The sequence below is a fragment of the Natator depressus genome, chromosome 2, assembly GCF_965152275.1.
Source record: "Natator depressus isolate rNatDep1 chromosome 2, rNatDep2.hap1, whole genome shotgun sequence".
Classification (NCBI taxonomy): Eukaryota; Metazoa; Chordata; order Testudines; family Cheloniidae; genus Natator; species Natator depressus.
The window spans coordinates 94,599,896-94,619,237 of record NC_134235.1 but is presented as its reverse complement, the minus strand read 5'-3'; the positions used below and the strand labels follow the sequence as shown (position 1 = coordinate 94,619,237).

At 39.8% G+C, this 19,342-nt stretch overlaps 1 protein-coding gene across 2 annotated transcripts in view; it reads right to left on the bottom strand.

Moving 5' to 3' along the window:
• The window catches only part of DOK6 (docking protein 6), a 423,151-nt gene that overhangs the window by 192,559 nt on the left and 211,250 nt on the right, over positions 1-19,342 (bottom strand). For both annotated transcript variants that reach the window (XM_074944708.1, XM_074944709.1), the window contains exon 3: positions 18,351-18,465. In XM_074944708.1, the coding sequence (XP_074800809.1) occupies positions 18,351-18,465 (115 nt within the window). The remainder of the gene's footprint in view (positions 1-18,350; positions 18,466-19,342) is intronic.

The window sequence follows — 19,342 nt, the reverse complement described above, 5'->3', positions numbered from 1 at the left end:
ACAATCACATCTATATCTAAATATAAAATGTAAGTTTACCACTTACATTTCCAGACCAAAATGTACTGTCTTTCTATGACTGGTATGTGTGTTTTTGTGTATTCAAAGTTATTTGCATTGTTTTCCTTAGACTAAAGTGTACTGATGCATGTACAACTCTTCATGCAATCCAATATGAACGGTGCAGCCCGGAGACACTCAATCTATTGACTAATTTCAGTTTTCTTTCAAGATGGCAACAGCAATACTTGGTATCAATTTGGACATAGATGTTAAATGCAGCCAGGCATTCATTGGGATATTTTCCATAGGCTCACACATTGAAATAAATGCTGCTATAAATAGCTTGGAAACCTAGAATATGGTACATTGTCAAAAGTTGATTGGAAAAGCCACAATTTACATGTACAACACATGGGATAACATCCTGGCCCGACTGAAGTCAATGGGAGTTTTGCCTGAGTTCAGTGGGACCAGGATTTCACTCACAATTTTCAAGTTATAATTTCATTATTTCTAAAGCAAATCTTATCTCAAATGCTGTTATTAGGGGCTAAGCATCAGATCATCGGCCGGTGCAAATCAGCAGAGCTGCACTGAAGTAAATGAAGGTGTGACGTTGCACCCCATAATTCTTTATGGAAATATGCTTATGAATGTAAATATAACATAACTGGAATATGTTTTATGCTACGTATGCCATGTAACATATCTCTGCAAAGATTATGATCTACTGAAAATATTCATCCTATTTGTATGCATGTATCATTTTTGTATTTGAAGTTAGGAATATTGGCTGTGTACTTATTTTATTTTAAGTAGCCTTAGTAAGGCATTTGGTCAGCTTCTTTAGAAAGGAATTTTCAAGTTAAGTGCCCAATCAATAAACACTTAATGGACAATGGATCTTGGAAGACTTCAATCCACATAAGAAGTCTACCTGAGGATGTTCAAGGTAGCATGTGAACAATGGCTGCCACCTCTAAAATTCTGAGTCATGCATGGACATGTGACTTGCCCACGTGACTCCAAAATGCCATCTTGTAGCTGTAATTCTACACAGAGGGAGGGAAGGGGACCACCCACAAGAGAAAATCTATGTAAGCCCCTGGAATCCCCTCCATTTTGTCTTCAGCTGGCTCAAGAGGTAGCCTCTCCACCCCCAAAGGATACCTGAAAGAAACTGGAACAAAGGACAGTAACTACAGGGGTGTGAGTGATTGCTGTACCCAGACTAGAAGGAGGCTAGTCTGTAAAAGAAGCTTACTGGAGCATGTGTGAGGGTGAGATTTCATCTGTAATCACTTTCTTACTGTATTAGGTTTAGACTTGCGTGTTTTATTTTATTTTACTTGGTAATTCACTTTGTTCTGTCTGTTATTACTTGGAACCACTTAAATCTTAATGTTTGTGGTTAATAAAATCACTTTTTACTTATTAATTAACCCAGAGTATGTATTAATACCTGGGGGGAGGGGGGAAACAGCTGTGCATATCTCTCTATCAGTGTTATAGAGGGTGAACCTTTATGAGTTTACCCTGTATAAGCTTTATACTGGGTAAAACAGATTTATTTAGTGTTTGGACGCCCATTGGGAGCTGGGCAGCTGAGTGTTGGAGCCAGGAGCACTTCTTAAGCTGTTTTCAGTTAAGCTTGCAGCTTTTAGGGGACGTGCTTCCGACCTGGGTCTGGGTTTGCAGCAGGCAAGCGTGTCTGGCTCAAACTAGGCATGGCACTGAAGTCCTAAGCTGGCAGGGAAAACAGACTCAGAGGTAGTCAAAGGACATCAGGTGGCAGCCCCAAAGGGGGTTTCTCTGATCCAACCCATCACAGAAGGTATGCCAGTTTACACCTGATGATGATCTGGCCCTCAATTCATGAGAAGATTGAAGTTTCAGAAATAACTCATTTGTGAGTTATCACAGGCCAAACAAGTCCTACCTAACAGTAGTCTTAACATTAAACAATAGCCCACCATGTTTTCCCACTGTCATACCGCCAAAACAGCCTAACACATTTTTACAGATCTTTCCAAAAAAGTTTTACCTTTGATCTGAGAAAAAGCATGAGAATCTCAGAACAGGGATAAATTAAAAAAAGAGAGAGAGAGAGAGAGAGAGAGAGAGAGAGAGAAATGGACTTTTAATGAAAGTACCTCTTCATCCAGCACTCTCAAAGCACAATAGCACCAGTATGATACTGACAGCTTCCCAAACTTCTATAGTTCTCAAATCTAACAAACAAAGAGCAGCAAGTTCCAAAGCTTTATAGGTACACACCAAGAGGTGTTGCTATTATGAATCTTGCTGTGCAATAGCCCACTGGGGCTTTTATTTTGACAGTAATATTCAAATTAACAAGTGACTTCAGGCAATCTACTTAAAACCTGGTGGGATTAGATGGATATTGAACATATTGGTATATTCATCTCCCATAATGAACTTTTCCACTGAATGAAATTACTTACCACATTCTGTTTCTTATTGAAAAACAGAACACACGACATTTCTGTCTGACAAGTTTTCATTCCAAACCAGTATCCTCCTCTCTAGCCATATCACTAGATATTACATGATATAGGAATGCCCCAGGCTCCAGGTAAGTATACATAACTTGTATACATTATTTTCTATGCCCATATAAACATACCGGTCTGTTCAAAACACCTTCATTCAATGACAGGTTCAGACTTTCAGAAAAGTCTTTAAATGGTTAATCTATTTATAGCACCATGTACTGCATGCTATGTAAGTAGTCAAATACAATTGAGACTGAATAGTGACAGAAAATGAAAAATAGACCTGGTGTTTCAGGTTAGGTGTAGTAAATTACCATGTTATTCATGTAAATCTCTCCAGTCATACATCATCCATTTGGGTATCATCTACCCAAACTCCATCTATAAATTAATGTCAAGGGTTTTTGTGCTGCCTCTAAATGTACACTATTTTCAAGGGAGGCCAGGAGCTGCGGAAGTCACATAGTTTAACAACATGGCGCACATTTTCACAAACTCTGAAAGTGCTAACCCATACTCCAGGAAGATGACTAGAGCTGATGTCTGGTTTTCCAAGTTCCTCGCCATTGCTATCATAACACATGTGCTGTCTTTTCTGGTTACATAATACCAGATTCTGATGCGCTGAATCTAGCAGAACATGCAAATGTGCTTCAGCCCAGAAATGAGGTATGTTCTCAGACAGACACAGACAGAGTTATGTATTTCTATCAGACTGCTATTATTAGGCATGTTTGTATGGAAACAACATTTTTTAAGAGTCCATCTGCTCCTGCTACTTATTCCTCAACTGAAGTCCTAATAGCGAGTTCATGACAACATAGTAGAAGAATTAGGAGTTTGAATGAGTGGTAAGCAGAGTAAATAGATTAACTTAAAAACAAAAATGCTGTTTTAATACGAATATCCTCAAGAATAATAAAAAAATGAGAAGAGACATAAAATAAGTGATATGCAATATAAGCAGGATTATCTCAAAATAGATTGTTTTCTAAGATTGCCCTCACGTATCAACAAATCCTGCCACAAATACTTGCTTTAGTATTTGAAGCTTCCGGGAAACAGATATATCGGTAAATTCCATTTCCTTTTACTACATATATAAGTGGTACTACTCATGTGAGTAAGGTGAGAAGGATTTGGTTCCAGTTCCCAAAAAGTAAATGTGGAGGATACTCTCGATTTCCTTGTCAACTCTATCCTTCACTTCATCGCTCACAAAAATTAGTGTTCTTCATAACAGTGTGTCTTAATATCTCACAAGTTTTCTACAAGCTTCTAATTAACACCTAGTGTTAATTGCCATAGGCTAACTGACTTCAATAGGCCTAAGACAATTTATATCAGTTGAGGATCTGCTCCTAAGTAATTCATTCCAGAGAACTGCATACTGTAAATTAAATAACGTTTCTAATTATTATGACATAGAAAAACCAAAACTATGTTAAAAGTACTTTGCAACCTGAAAACTAAGGACTCCAAAGTTCGGAAATGCCAAATACATTGAACTCCCTTGCATGTATACATTGTGATAATTTTGCCCAGCATCACACAAGAAATCTATGTCAAGGACAGGAACAGAATCCAGCTCACTTGGGTCCCAGTCCAGTGCTTTCAACACAAGAGAATATTCTCTCTCCTCCTGCAGTGCCCTGCAGCATTCACAGCTCTTCCCATGCACGGAATTAGGAAGAAGTCTTATAGAAAAAAAATAGCATATGGCTATATAATTAAAGACTGCAACAATGAATAACAGAAAGGGTGTGAATTAAGGTTGATCGTGCAGTTTTAATTCAGGAATTTCCTAACCTGAGTGCTTGACTTTGTACCCTCAACACTCCTTTCATACATATTTTTTGGATCTAATAATAATAATATATACTTTACTTACTTTACATAACACACATTATGTATTCTCTATTTTCTGCTAAAACAACACAAGGTTATGTTTGATAACTGCCAAGCACGGTAGTTATTCTGATCACCATTTCAAATACAATAGTTGGCTGGAATTAACTAAGATAGCAAGCATAACAGCATCAAGTTACTATAGCAAGGAACCAGATGACATAAGGAGAATAAAAACACCATAATATCCATAAAGATAAATGTATGAATATGAATTCCTAATTCATAGTGGATAGCTGGTAAGTGTTGATTTTAATATAACCAGTTGGAGGACAGGATTTAGCATGAGCTGTAGAAATGTTCTGTGTAATTCTGAGGGCTCTTTAGCGACTGTTAACACAGATGTTCCAGAAGTACTTTTAAACAAAAGAACTCAATTTGTGTGCAGCCCTCATCCTTTTCCCCAATAGCTTTGCCTCAGAATAATCTGCTTCTCTCCTGATTAACTGCCACCAAATTCCCACCTGTAGCAATGCATGTTAATTAAAAAAATATACAATACAGAAAATGTGTATGCCAGCTTATGAGTTATATAAAATAAGCAACAGTATGAATATTTTCAAGATTGTTTAGGAAGGAGCAGGGGAGAAGTGAAATTCATGGATTTGTTCCTCACCTCCAACACAGATTGTCTATTTTCACATAGTGTGGAAATCCAGCTACTCCATAGATCCCAAGGCCAGAAGGGACCAGTGCAATCACCTAGTCTGACATTCTGTATAACACAGTCGTTAGAACTTCCCCCCAAATAATAACTACGTGCACACAGAAGGTCAGAATACAAAAATAGTTTACTGCTATTTTTGTTGCATCCACAAAATATGAGCATCTAGAAAAGGATGAGAAGCAAATGTGGAAAATACACATAATCCCCCCCCCCACACACACATTTTAATAGGTTTCAGAGTAACAGCCGTGTTAGTCTGTATTCGCAAAAACAAAAAAGAAAAGGAGTACTTGTGGCATCTTAGAGACTAACCAATTTATTTGAGCATAAGCTTTCGTGAGCTACAGCTCACTTCATCGGATACATCCGATGAAGTGAGCTGTAGCTCACGAAAGCTTATGCTCAAATAAATTGGTTAGTCTCTAAGATGCCACAAGTACTCCTTTTCTTTTTACACATTTTAATAAAATGTTCAAAGTATTTCAATTTTTCTGACCAGCACTAGTGACTGCAAATGTTCACCTTGTACACAAATATCCATGTGTATATTAGGGTGACCAGACAGCAAGTGTGAAAAATCGGGAAGTAGGTGGAGGGTAATACACACCTATATAAGACAAAGTCCCAAATATCGGGACTGTCCCTTTAAAATTGGGACATCTGGTCCCCCGGGTACCCAGATTTATATTTTGTGAAGGGAAGTCATATGACTGAGACATGGAAATTGGTACTTGGGCATATGGATTCTGTTGCCAGTCTTTCTGTGAGACCAGGAAAATTCAGTTAAACTACTTGTGTTTCCATTTCCTCATCTGTAAAGGGGGGGGGGGGGGAAATACCTCTAAGTACCTCACAAGAATGTTTTGAGACAATGTTTATAAAACCTTATTGGGATTCCTAGATGGAAGGCACTAAAAAGACAAAAACAATGTTATTATTTTTCTGCATAACCATATTATTATGGTCTACGACAGACACCTATTCTTGAAAGGTTATCCTACAGTGTATGAAGAGTATGCTGACATCCTGAGATATACAGCATGAAGGCAACTTAAATTTTTTTAAAAAAGAAAAGGAGTACTTGTGGCACCTTAGAGACTAACCAATTTATTTGAGCATAAGCTTTCGTGAGCTACAGCTCACTTCATCTGCTCATGAAAGCTTATGCTCAAATAAATTGGTTAGTCTCTAAGGTGCCACAAGTACTCCTTTTCTTTTTGCGAATACAGACTAACACGGCTGCTACTCTGAAACCTTAAAATTTTTAGTGCTTTAGTATCCTAGCAATTTTTAAAGAAATGCATACGTGATAAAATGTTGATCTCTTAAGTTGTTCATTCATTATATCTTATTTAGAACGACTTCAGCTTTACATAGGGACTCATATTTATATCATGCATATGGAAAAGGGAAGAGAATATCTTAAAATTTGTGCTGAAAAGGACTAACAATTATTTATGGTAGAGTACATTTGGCAAGTCTCTTGAGAAACTCTAAATTGGATCAGAAGGAAGTTTTATTATACATAGATGCACAATGTATGAATAATTTCAGATTTCAATTTTTCCGTAAACAACCAGAGGCTAAAGAACAACCTTTATTCTATCTAGCTTGCCAAATGTTAGACGATATTGCAGGATTTTATTTTTTTGTATGTGCTTACATCATGTCATTGGTATAGATTTTACTTAGATACAGAATACAGAGGTTGGCATAAAGCAGAGATTGAAACATTTATCAGACTACTAGCTAGAGGAAGATATGAAACATATGGCTCTCCCACTTCCCCAATAGTAAAATCCAGGGCAAAGGCCAAATGAGAAGTTCAGACCCCCACTCTCCCACACATACTAGGAAGGGCAAGGGTGCTAAGCTTTCTGTGTTAGGGTGGTGGCTTTGGTCTCTGCCTGGGGACTCACATCTTTCATACTAATCTCTGATTAACAGGTAACAGATATAGCTGAACCTCCATCATCTGTTGGCAGTCAGATGAAATTTTCTGCCTCTTGATTGCCTTCTAGAACTTCCTAACTGAAGTTCTTCTAATCTACTGCTCCCCAAGAGTGTCCTGGCTACTGCAAAGGGGATGGTTCTCTAACATCCTATATATCTTACTCGATTGCCATGAAGAGAGCAAAGACAAAGTCTCTGCAACTTCCTTCCTCTCCCCAGCCTCTTTATGTTGGGTCTCTTTCTCCCTCAGCCTCTGTACTCTGGGTCCCTCTAATAGACTCTCAGACTTTAAAGCCAGAAGGGACTATCATGATCATCTAGTCTGACCTCCTGCATGTTGCAGGCCACAGCACCTCACCCACCCACTCTGCAATAGACCCATAACCTCCGGCTGAGTTACTGAAGTCCTCAAATCGTGATTTAAAGACTTCAAGTTACAGAGAATCCACCATTCACACTAGTTTAAACCTGCAAGTGATTCATGCCCCGTGCTGCAGAGGAACTCAACAAAAAAACCCAGAAGAACAACAGTAAAACAAAACAGGGTCTCTGCCAATCTGTCCCAGGGGAAAATTCCTTCCCGACCCCAAATATGGCAGTCAGTTGGACCCTGAGCATTTTGGCAAGACCCAACAGCCAGACACCAGGAAAGAATTCTCTGTAGCAACTCCGAGCCCTCCCTATCTTGATCACAAGCTGTTGGGGATATTTGCTACTAGCAGTTGCAGATCAGCTATATACTCATCATACCTCTCCCTTCATAAAACTATCAAGCTTAGTCCTGAAGCCAGTTAGTCTTTTTTGCCTCCACTGCTTCCCTTGGAAGGCTGTTTCAGAGCTTCACTCCTCTGATGGTTAGAAAACGTCATCTAATTTAAAGCCTAAACTTGTGAGTGGCCAATTTATATCCATTTGTTCTTTTGTCAGCATTGGCACGTAACTTAAATAACTCCTCTCCCTCCCTGATATTTATCCCTCTGATGTATTTATAGAGAGCAATCATATCTCCCCTCAGCCTTTGTTTGATTAGGCTAAACAAGCCAAGCTCTTTGAGACTCCTCAGATCATCCTAGTAGCCCTTCTCTGCACCTTTCCAGTTTGAATTAATCTTTCTTAAACATGGCAGACCAGAACTGCACAGACTATTCCACATGGGGTCTCAGCAGTACTTTGTATAATAGTACTAACATTCCACTATCTCTAAAGGAAATACCTCACTTGATGCATCCTAGAATCGCATTAGCCTCTTTCACACCCGCATCACACTGAGGGCTCATAGTCATCCTGTGATCAACCAATACACCCAGATCTTTCTCCTGCTCTGTTGCTTCCAACTGATAAGTCCCCAGTTTATAGCGAACATTCTTGCTGTTAGCCTATAAGTGCATGACCCTGCACTTTGCACTATTAAATTTCATCCCATTTCTATTACTCCGCTTTTCAAGGTCATCCAGATCAGTGGTTCTCAAAGCCGGTCCGCCGCTTGTTCAGGGAAAGCTCCTGGCACACCGGATGTTTACTTGCCGTGTCTGCAGGTTCGGCCGATCGCAGATCCCACTGGTCGCGGTTCGCCGCTCCAGGCCAATGGGGGCTGTGGGAAGCGGCGTGGGCCAAAGGTGCAGTATTCACTGTTAAAAGAATTCTGCATAATTTTCTAGATGGCTAGCTTAAATAAACAAACAAAAAGAGCAATATTCTCCCATAATGACAAGGCCAGGTGGAACAACTTGGAAAAAAAAATTCACATGAAGAATATGAAAGAATCTCCCTTTTTACACTGAAAAGTTAAGGTGATAGTTTGGAACCAATTATTAATGACATTTTATAAAACTGACCAAGTATTTCCCTATTCTCTAAAGTTATCAGTTGTATTTTATAACTACTAGAAAAAGGGATGGGGAAAGAGTTGACTTTTGATCATTATGTGTGCCCAAACAATAGGTGAATGAATACCTTTTCCTGGAACACTGAATGGTGCCGCAAAATACCATAAATACAGCAATTCCAACACAGTATCAGAACCATTCACCTTTGATTACTGAGCCCAGATTTCACTAAAGCCTATATTACAGCAGGTATGCACACAAAGTCCAGTTAGAACTGGTTGAGCGGGGGAAGCAGGATGTCGCCCCAGGATAAATCCACAGCATACAAAGGCTATTGTCAGTGTTAATTGAATCTCACCTGCCCATCACTGGGAAGCAGGATCTTTTCAAAAGGAACAACGTAAAAAGATGCTGTCAAGGTGGGACCTGCCGCTGTGTCAGACAAAGGGGTCAGACATTAGGATGTGCTCTCTAGATACACATAAGCCCATAGCTTTTTCTTTTCTGTAGCTCAAGCTGAGATAGCCTACCCGATTATCTCTTGGGAAAAGTAACTCAAGATATGATCAGACAATCATTTATATTTGTTTTGTCTTTTTCTCTATTTTCAAACAAAACAACCTCTAAAAATTTGTTTGTAAGTTTGGAATGCCCATGAAGTTCCACCTCTGAAATGAAAAAAATGCAGCTATTTATCCAATCACTGTATAGCTTCCCTATGGAGTACCTGCACTGGACATTTGCCCTACACTTATATAATGAGTTGCGACATATGGCCTACCTCCTTTCATGTCAACAAAGCCCTCCCCGAACCCACTGTGGGGAAGGCAAAAAATCTCCAACTCCACCGAGGCCAATCTGGTGGAAAGGGAAAAATTCCATCCCAGGCCCCCTAAAAAGGGGGCAGCTAGTGCAATGCCCACAGCACATCTTGACCACACCTGGTATTTCACCATCTAAAGGGGAGGGAGGGTGAGTGCTGCCTCCACCTGCTCCATGTAAAAGGGGACTTCACGCACAGGGCTGCCCCTTTTAAACCCTTCTGCACATCCAGTTCCCAGGGGATGAGTCAATCTCGCCACACTGCCCCTTGTCCCCTTTTGCAGCAGTTTGACCTCTTCTCTCTCTCCCCTCCCCCCCAAGCCATAAAGCACTGTTCCCTTCATTCATTCAGCCAGCCAGCCAAATTACCTCTCCCACACACACACTTAATCATAGAACCATAGGACTGGAAGTTACCTGGAGAGGTCATCTAATCCAGTCCCCTGCACTCAGGGCAGGGATAAGTATTATCTAAACCATTCCTGGCAGGTGTTTGCCTAACCTGTTCTTAAAAATCTCCAACGATGCAGATTCCATAACCTCCCTAGGCACTTTAGTCCAGTGCTTAACCACCCTGACTGGAAGGTTTTCCTAATGTCACACCTAAACCACCCTTGCTGCAATATAGCCCATTGCGTCTTATCTTATCCTCAGAGGTTGAGCAGAACAATTTTTCTCCCTCCTCCTTGTAACAACCTTTTAAGCACTTGAAAACTGTTATCATGTCCCCTCTCAATCTTCTCTACTCCAGACTAAACAAAGTCAATCTTTTCAGTCTTCCCCCAGAGGTCATATTTTCTAGATGTTTAATCATTTGTGTTGCTCTTCTCTGGACTTTCTCCAAATTGTCCACATCTTTCCTGAAATGTGGTGCCAGAACTGGGCACAATACTCCACTTGAGGTCTAATCAACATAGAGTAGAGTAGAGTAGATTAGAGTGTCTTGCTTAGAAAACTCCTGCTAATACATCCCAGAATGATGTTTGCTTTTTTTGCAACAGTGTTATATTGTTGACTCATATTTAGTTTGTGATACACTATGACCCCCAGATCCCTTTTCTGCACTACTCCTTCCTAGGAAGTCATTTCCTATTTTGTAGTGCACAACTGATTGTTCCTTCCTAAGTGGAGTACTTCGCATTTGTCCTTATTGAATTTCATCCTATTTACTTCAGACCATTCTCCAGTTTGTCTAGATCATTTTAAATTTCAATTCTATCCTCTTGCAACACCTCCCAGTTTGGTATCATCCGCAAACTTGCTAAGTGTACTCTCTATGCCATTGTCTAAATCATTGATGAACATATTGAACAGAACTGATCTCTATGGGACCTCACTCAATTTGCCCTTACAGATGGGCTGTGAAGCACTGATAACTACTCTCTGGGAATGGTTTTTGAACCAATTATGGACCCACTGTGATGTTCCCCTCTGGTGTTATCCAGACCAGTGATCTTCTAGGTCACTCCAATCCTTGACTCTGGGAGCCAGCCTTACCCTGTTCTGATGTGAGAACTCCCACTCCTGGGCTATTCATGCACAGCCTCTAGCATGTAAACTGCTCCTTGGATTGTGCAACCAAATGACACTAGCCAATATCTCCAGCCTCAGACACAACCCTAGGAACCTCCGTCTTGCACTGTCCAGTTATGCCACTGGACGCTGCAAGCTTATATGAGTTTATCAATTTAAGAAAGAAATTGATACGCACCAGGCTTGTTATCCCAAGGGGAGTCTCTGACACAATTCAAACCAAACGCACTGCTTCAGGTAAAATAAACAAACAGAATTATTAACTGCAAAGACAGATTTTAAGTGAATATAAGTCAAAGCATAACAAGTCAGATTTAGTCAAATGAAATAAAAGCAAAATCATTCTAAGCTGATCTTAACACTTTCAATGCCCTTACAAATTTAGCTGTGTCTCACCACAGGCTGGCTGGTTGCCCTTCAGACAGGCTCTCCCCTTTGATCAGCACTTCAGTCACTTGGTGTGGTGTCTGTAGATGTAGGTGGAAGAGAGAGGAAGAGCATGGTAAATGACTCTCCCTTTTACCATGTCCTTTCTTCCCTCTTGGCTTTGACCCTCCCCTTCAGGGTCAGGTGAGCATTACCTCATCGCAGTCCCAAACTGACCAAAGGAACGGGGGAGACTCACTCAAGAGTTCAATAGATCCTTTGTTGTTGCCTAGGCCAGTGTCCTTTGTTCCTATGAGGATGGGCTGAGTTTGTCCCATACATGACCTGATGAGGTGTGAACTGCCCCTCTGCTTCTGTAGAGTTTTTGTCTGGGCTTGCTTTAAGCTACGAGGACATATTTTCAGCCTCATAACTATATACATGAAATTACAACCTAGAACATTACTATAACATTAGTATAACAACGATTACTATGACATTACCATAACAAGAATGCTCAGTACATTATGAGCCTTCCGAAGATTCCTGACATGACAAACTTTGCATTAGATACTACACAATCATATTATAAGGATGAACATGGGGGTGCTGGGTGTTCCCCTGAGGTACAGAATGTCACACCCACCTTATAGTAGTTTCATCTAGGTTGTATTTCCCTAGTTTGTTTATGAGAAGGTCATGCAAGACAGTATCAAAAGCTTTACTAAAGTCAAGATATACCACATCAACCGCTTCCCCCATCCACAAGGCTTGTTACTCTGTCAAAGAAAGCTATCAGGTTGGTTTGACACAATTTGTTCTTAACAAATCCATGCTGACTGTTACTTATCATCTTATTATCTTCTAAATGTTTGCAAATTGATTGCTTAATTATTTGCTCCATTGTCTTTCCAGGTACAGAAGTTAAGCTGACTGGTCTTCAATTCCCTGGGTTGTCCTTATTTCCCTTTTTCTAGATTGGCACTATATTTGTCCTTTTCCAGTCTTCTGGAATCTCTCCCTTCTTCCATGACTTTTCAAAGATAATCGTTAATGGCTCAGATATCTCCTCAGTCAGCTCCTTGAGTATTCTAGGATGCATTTCATCAGGCCCTGGTGACGTGAAGACATCTAACTTGTCTAAGTAATTTTTAACTTGTTCTTTCCCTATTTTAGCCTCTGATCCTACCTCATTGGACTGGTATTCACTATGTTAGACATCCAATCACTACTAAACTTTTTTGGTGATAACCGAAACAAAGAAGTGATTAAGCACCTCTGCCTTTCCACATTTTCTGTTATTGTTCCCCTCCCAACACACACCTCATTGAGTAATGGGCCTACCCTGTCCTTGGGTCTTGCTCTTGCTTCTAATGTATTTGTAGAATGTTTTCTTGTTACCCTTTATGTCTCTAGCTAGTTTAATCTCATTTTGAGCCTTGGCCTTTCTAATTTTGTCCCTACATATTTGTGTTATTTGTTTATATTCATCCTTTGCAATGTAACCTAGTTTCCACTTTTTGTAGGACTCTTTTTTGAGTTTCAGATGATTGAAGTTTTCCTGGTTAAGACAGGGTAGTCTCTTGACATAATTCCTATCTTTCCTATGCAGTGGGATAGTTTGCTCGTGTCCTTAGCAATGTCTCTCTGAAAAACTGCCAATTCTTTTGAACTGTTTTCCCCCTTAGACTTGCTTCCCATGGGATCTTACCTAACTCCCTGAGTTCGCTAAAGTCTTCCTTCTTGAAGTCGTATTGTGTTGTTTTCCCTCCTACCATTCCTTAGAATCATGAACTCTACCCTTTCATGATCACTTTCACCTAAGATGCATTCCAATTTCAAATTCTCATCCAGTTCCTCCCTATTTGTCAAAATTAGATCTAGAACAGTCTCAGCCCTAGTATCTTTCCCCACCTTCTGAAATGAAAATTGTCTCCAATACATTTCAAGAGTTTGTTGGATAATCTGTACCCTGCTGAATTATTTTTCCAACAGATGTCTGGGTAGTTGAACTCCCCCATCACCACCAAGTCTTGTGCTTTGAATAATTTTGTTAGTTGTTTAAAGTAAGCTTCATCCACCTCTTCTTCCTGGTTAGATGGTCTGTAGTAGACCCCTACCATGACATATCCTTGTTTTTTATCCCTTTTATTCTTACCCAGATACTTTTAACAAGTCTGTCTCCTATTTCCATCTCAACCTCAGTTCAAGTGTACACATTTTTAACATATAAGGTAACACCTTCTCCCTTTTTCCCCCTGCCTGTCCTTTCTGAACAAGCTGTACCCTTCTATACCAATATTCCAGTCATACATATTATCCCACCAAGTCTCTGTGATGCCATCTATGTCATAGTTGTGTTTATTAACTAGCATTTCAAATTCTTCCTGCTTATTCCCCATACTTCTTGCATTAGTATACAGACATCTAAGATACTGATTTGATTCCCCCACTCCAGCTGTGTCTTATCTCTCCTTTATCCCTGCTATAACAGCCTATGTTCCCACCAAATTCCAACCCTTCTCCCAGGTCTCCATGTTTTTGACTTACCTGTGAGCTTTGGTCACCTGTCCCCTTTGAACCTACTTTAAAGCCCTCCTCATGAGGTTAGCCAGTATGTATCCAAATATACTCTTCCCTATTCCTTGATAGGTGGACCCCATCACTGCTTAGCAGTCCTACTTCCTGGAACAGCATCCCATGATTAAGAGAGCTGAAACCCTCCTGGTGGCACTATCACTGCAGCCAGGCATTTATCTCCAGGATGCATCTGTCTCTGCCTAGGCCCCTACCCTTGATCGGAAGGATTGAAGAGAACACCACCTGCTCCCCCAATTCCTTCACCCTTACTCCCAGAGCCTTGTAGTCACTTCTGATCTTTTTAGGGTCATACCTTGCAGTATCATTAGAGCCCACATGGATGAGCAGCATGGGATAGTATTCAGAGGGCTGGATGATCCTTGACAATCTAAACATCTAGGACATGGTTTCCTGATAGACAGCATACTTCCTGGGATGCAACATCAGGCCGACAGATGGGTGCCTCCATCTGGAGCACCTGGCATTGGCCACTGTCAGAAGACAGGATACTGGGCTAGATGGACATTTGGTCTGATCCAGTGTGGCCATTCTTATGTTCTTGCATGTAATTTTCTAGGGTTTTTTTATGAAGCTGTGCAAATGGATATTCCATCATGTGGCATCACCTTGACACCCAAAGGGGTCATAAGCATGGTTGGAACATTTAGATTCATTCAGACCTCTGAATCTTGAGTTAATGCAGTAACTGATAACAATAGTAGATGCTGCTGGAAATCTGGCTCTTGACTCTGCATTCGAGTCTGGGAGCTTCCTCGCAATGCTGCCTGGGACCCAGGAGGGGGAGCACTGAAAGCACAGGAGAGAGAGTCTTCCTGCTCTCAGTTCTTGTGGCGAGTGCAACAGCAGCCAGGAGCAGCAACCACGGTGACAGTTCTGCTCAGCACCTGCAGCCCTAGGATTGCGTGTGCTAATTATAGACAGAAATGTTAAAGAAAGAATCTGCAAACTCTAATAAATCTCTACTGAGATTGTTCAAACAGATTTTCAGAGGCTCATAACTTGGCCAATTTTGGGTGGTTTTTCACAGGAAAGTTCAGCTTCTCGACAAAACATTTGTCAGAATCTTCCTTCCTACCCCCAAATACGGTCTGAACTATTTCTGGTGAAACTCGCCAACAGACTTTAGTCTGATGCAGACACCCAACATGGAAAATTTTAGCCTGAATAGTTAAAGTTTGGCAAAGTCATATGTAACTCTAAACAGGGTTTTATAATGGGAAAATATTATCAGCTCTGCCCATAATAAAGAGCATTAAATCCAGTGCTTCTACACATTACATTCAGGATTCCATGATGCAGGTTTTTTTTTTTTCATTTAAAAAACAAACACAGTTATGAAGATTTCCTACAACAGCTTTTCTACTTGTTTTAAAATACCACAGTTAGTGAGCCCTGAAAATACAATAAAAATTATGCCATTTGGAGTAGTTTGGTACAGCAGTCTTGAGAATTGATTCATCCAACAATTTTTTTTATTTTATTGAACACAGTAATAACACCAAGATGATCCTTCAAGTCACTTTTATCTTTTATATGACTTTCATAGGAAGAATTATGTAACTGTTTCTCAAAAGACTTAATAAAGGTCTGTCACTTATGCCCTTTTAGAGCTTTGTATCATCAGAATAGAATTATCTTTTGTAGCTTCAGGCATTAAATATGAGAATAATACTGTATTATGAGGTACTGGTAACATTTTTTAAAAAGTTTTTTTTCCCCTAATTTCAAATTTCCCTGTCTGGCCACATGCCTGGAGATTTTATACCCATTTTGTGTTGGCATTGCTCTTCAACCATATATATTAATAAGACTATAAAATGATAAATAATTGACTTGACAATGTAGTTAAATAAGGTGGCTTAGAAAACAACTCCTAATTGCCACTATTTTCCCACTTTGCCTCCCACACAACCATAGCATAAGAATTTTAAAAATCTTTACACTGCAACCAACCAGTCTCAGCATGAGACGTCAAGCACCAACGCTCTACCCATCTTCCCTCTGGTTTCATTTGTCACCAAGACATTCACAAAAATCTCAGACAACACGTTTGTTTTGGGTGCTAGACAGGTAAATCTGGAACGAGTGAGAGTGCCCTTCTTTCCACATCAGGGTGGTCATTTTATATCATTTTCAGTTTTTTTGTGTTTGGCAGTCTTTTGAACCAGGTCAAATTAGAATATGCAGTTTCGCTCAGAGGGGTTGAGGCTCCTCTGGATTTGCTTTAATCACTCCCCAGTGATTTTAGTTCCTGCAAGAAACTACTGTAGCTCTCCCCGAAGCCCATGCAGATACATATAACACTTATGAAGTTGATACAATGGCCTTTTTGAATATTCCATGATTCTATAACTCAGGTCACAGGTTGACAGTCCCTGATAGTTCATTTTATTACTTTTTCCCAGTCACTGCATAGCTTGTCCTGTTTCAAGGCACAAATTATCTCATTCACACCCCATGGATAACAAGATAAGTGAACAGAAACTCAGTCACATTTTTCCCCCATGAAAATAAACCATTGGTTTCCCAGTTTTCCACAGGCTGAGGGTATGCTTCCTAGCTGCAGTAGAGAATCAAAGAGCCAAGTTCCTGTGGAACTGATTTTAATGTTGCTGAGATTTAATGTAATTGAATTCTATGTATAATTATGTTAGGGTGCCTAGAGCCATGGTGCGCAACCTGCGGCCCATCAGGGTAATCTGATTGTGGGCTGCAAGACATTTTGCTGACATTGGCCGTCCCCAGGCATGGCCTCCCCCGCAGCTCCCAATGGCTGCGGTTCACCGTTCCCGGCCAGCATGAGCTGCAGGAAGTGGCAGCCAGCATGGCCCTGGGGCCTGCTGCTTCCCGCAGATTCCATTGGCCAGGAACGGAGAACCATGGCCACTGGGAGCTTGCGGGGGCAGTGCCTGTAGATGGTCAATGTCAGCAAAATATCTGTCGGGCAGCAATCAGATTACCCTGATGGGCTGCATGCAGCCCGTGGACCGCAGGTTGCCCACCACTGGCCTAGAGTCTGGGATAGGTGTCTATTATTTTTTAACTCTAAAATAGATAAATAAAACTAATAGACTCACTGACACATACCACCTATCTACCTTTGCTGCTGATACCCCTGAACTGGATCCTAGAAAGCCACAGCAATTTTTTTCCCCTTTTACCTTAAAATTCACTTCTCTGTCAGGTTATCCCTCTGATTTTGAGTAGTTTTATGGATACTACTCATGTGAATGGAGTTAAGCACATGGATAAATGTTTGCATGACTGGGGCCTAAATGTGCATATCCAATGCTATATTGCCTTTTTGCAATCTCCCTTCCCAATATTTATTGTTATCCTTTGTGGTGTTATGTCTAATTTAGACTGTCTGCTCTTACAGAATGTCATTTTATTTGTCTGTAATGCTCTGTTACGTGCATTCATGGTACTGTATATTGTTTAATAATAATTAAGGAAATGTATAGCTTTAAACAATCTAGTACAACTTAAACAAATGTGTGTTATCAATTAATAAGAAATGTGCAACTTTAAAGACTTAAATCATTTTTTTAAGTGGATATAGTCATATACTTGTGTGGTTTCAAAACAAGAAAGCTAGTGTACTTTGAAAATACAAAGCATTTGGTGTCTCACTAATGATAGGTGATTTTATGAACCACAATACCCAAATACACTTAGAACTTTATTCATTCATCATGCCAGGTAACTGTTCAATACATAAATTGCTTGAAGTTTGGCTTTAAAGTGTCTTGAGATTTTAATTGTTTTTTGCCTCTCTCTTTTGCGTGACAGCATCACTCCCCTAGCAAATGCTTATAGCAACACTTGGCAAAAAACAGAATCCATGTCACTGCTTGCCTTAATAATGTCCCATAGGTATGTTTACTTGTTCTACAAGCTTAGCTGAAAACCTCAAGAGTTTCTGGACCATCTGGGCACAAAACCCAGACAAAGACAAATAATAAATCATCACCAAAACCTCTGTAAACAACAACACAATCAAAACTTCCAGTATTGGTTACTTTAAAAAAATGCAACACATTCCCTTTAACATAAGGCTTACTATTTATTGCTGTATCTTAATCCATCTTCTGAGTCATTGTTTCATATACAGCTTGATTTCCTGAAGCTGGAGATGTGGTAGTAATTGCTTACCTGACTCACAGGCAAATGTCTTTGATGTCTCATCATGAAAAATAATTGCCACTGCATGCTTCTTTGTCTCTCTAGGCAGTCTGGTTATGTTTTTGATGTTGTGAAGCTCAGTTACCTTGAAGTGAAGAGAAACATATTTTAGACCAGTGTATAAATAGTACAGAACACTCACCCCAGATGTTCAGTTTTCACTACAATCACCACATTGTCGGATAGCCATCTGAATTCATTTTCTTGTAGCTGAGAAACAATATACAAGTGTGTCAAGTCAACAGCTGCAGAATTGTCTACAGAATTTATCTTCTGTCAAAAATATATGGGTCTTATTTTTTTTTTCATTTTATGAGAATGTGCATGAAAAAGTATTAACATATTCTTTTTCATCTACACTGGCTTTGTACTCTCCCTATAATACAACAAACTTCTGTGAACATAAAAATTGGCAAATCTGTTGCAGAATTTGTAGCCAGTATGTTGCTGTTAAAGAAATAGCAGTATCTTATTAGCCAAGGGAAGCAGCCAATTCATTGTACCAATTAACACCATACACCTTCATACTGACACTGTGTCATTTATCTTTAAAGTGGAATTGGTAGCTCCAGTGCTGTCCTTGTCAAAACTAGAAAGTCATAATTCTAACTTCAACTATGGATCCAAAAATTGAGAAGGTCCAGGAAACACTTAGCAAGAAGACATTAGCCATAATATAATAAATTAATTGCATAAACAACGCAATATATATTTTCCCATCATTTAATTCTCATGGATATCTTCAATTAACACTAAATGGGAGAAAAATACCCAGAAAAATATGAGTACTACTAGTACTGCCTATTAAGTAGCATTTCCCATTACAAGGCCCTGATTTTAGTTCCTCATAACTTTGTGAAACTTTAACCATTTAGGCTGAAATTTTCCAGGCCAGGTGTCTCCCTCATGCTGAATTGTTTTGAAAATTTTCAGCCAAAACAGTTCAGCCATTTATAAAAAAA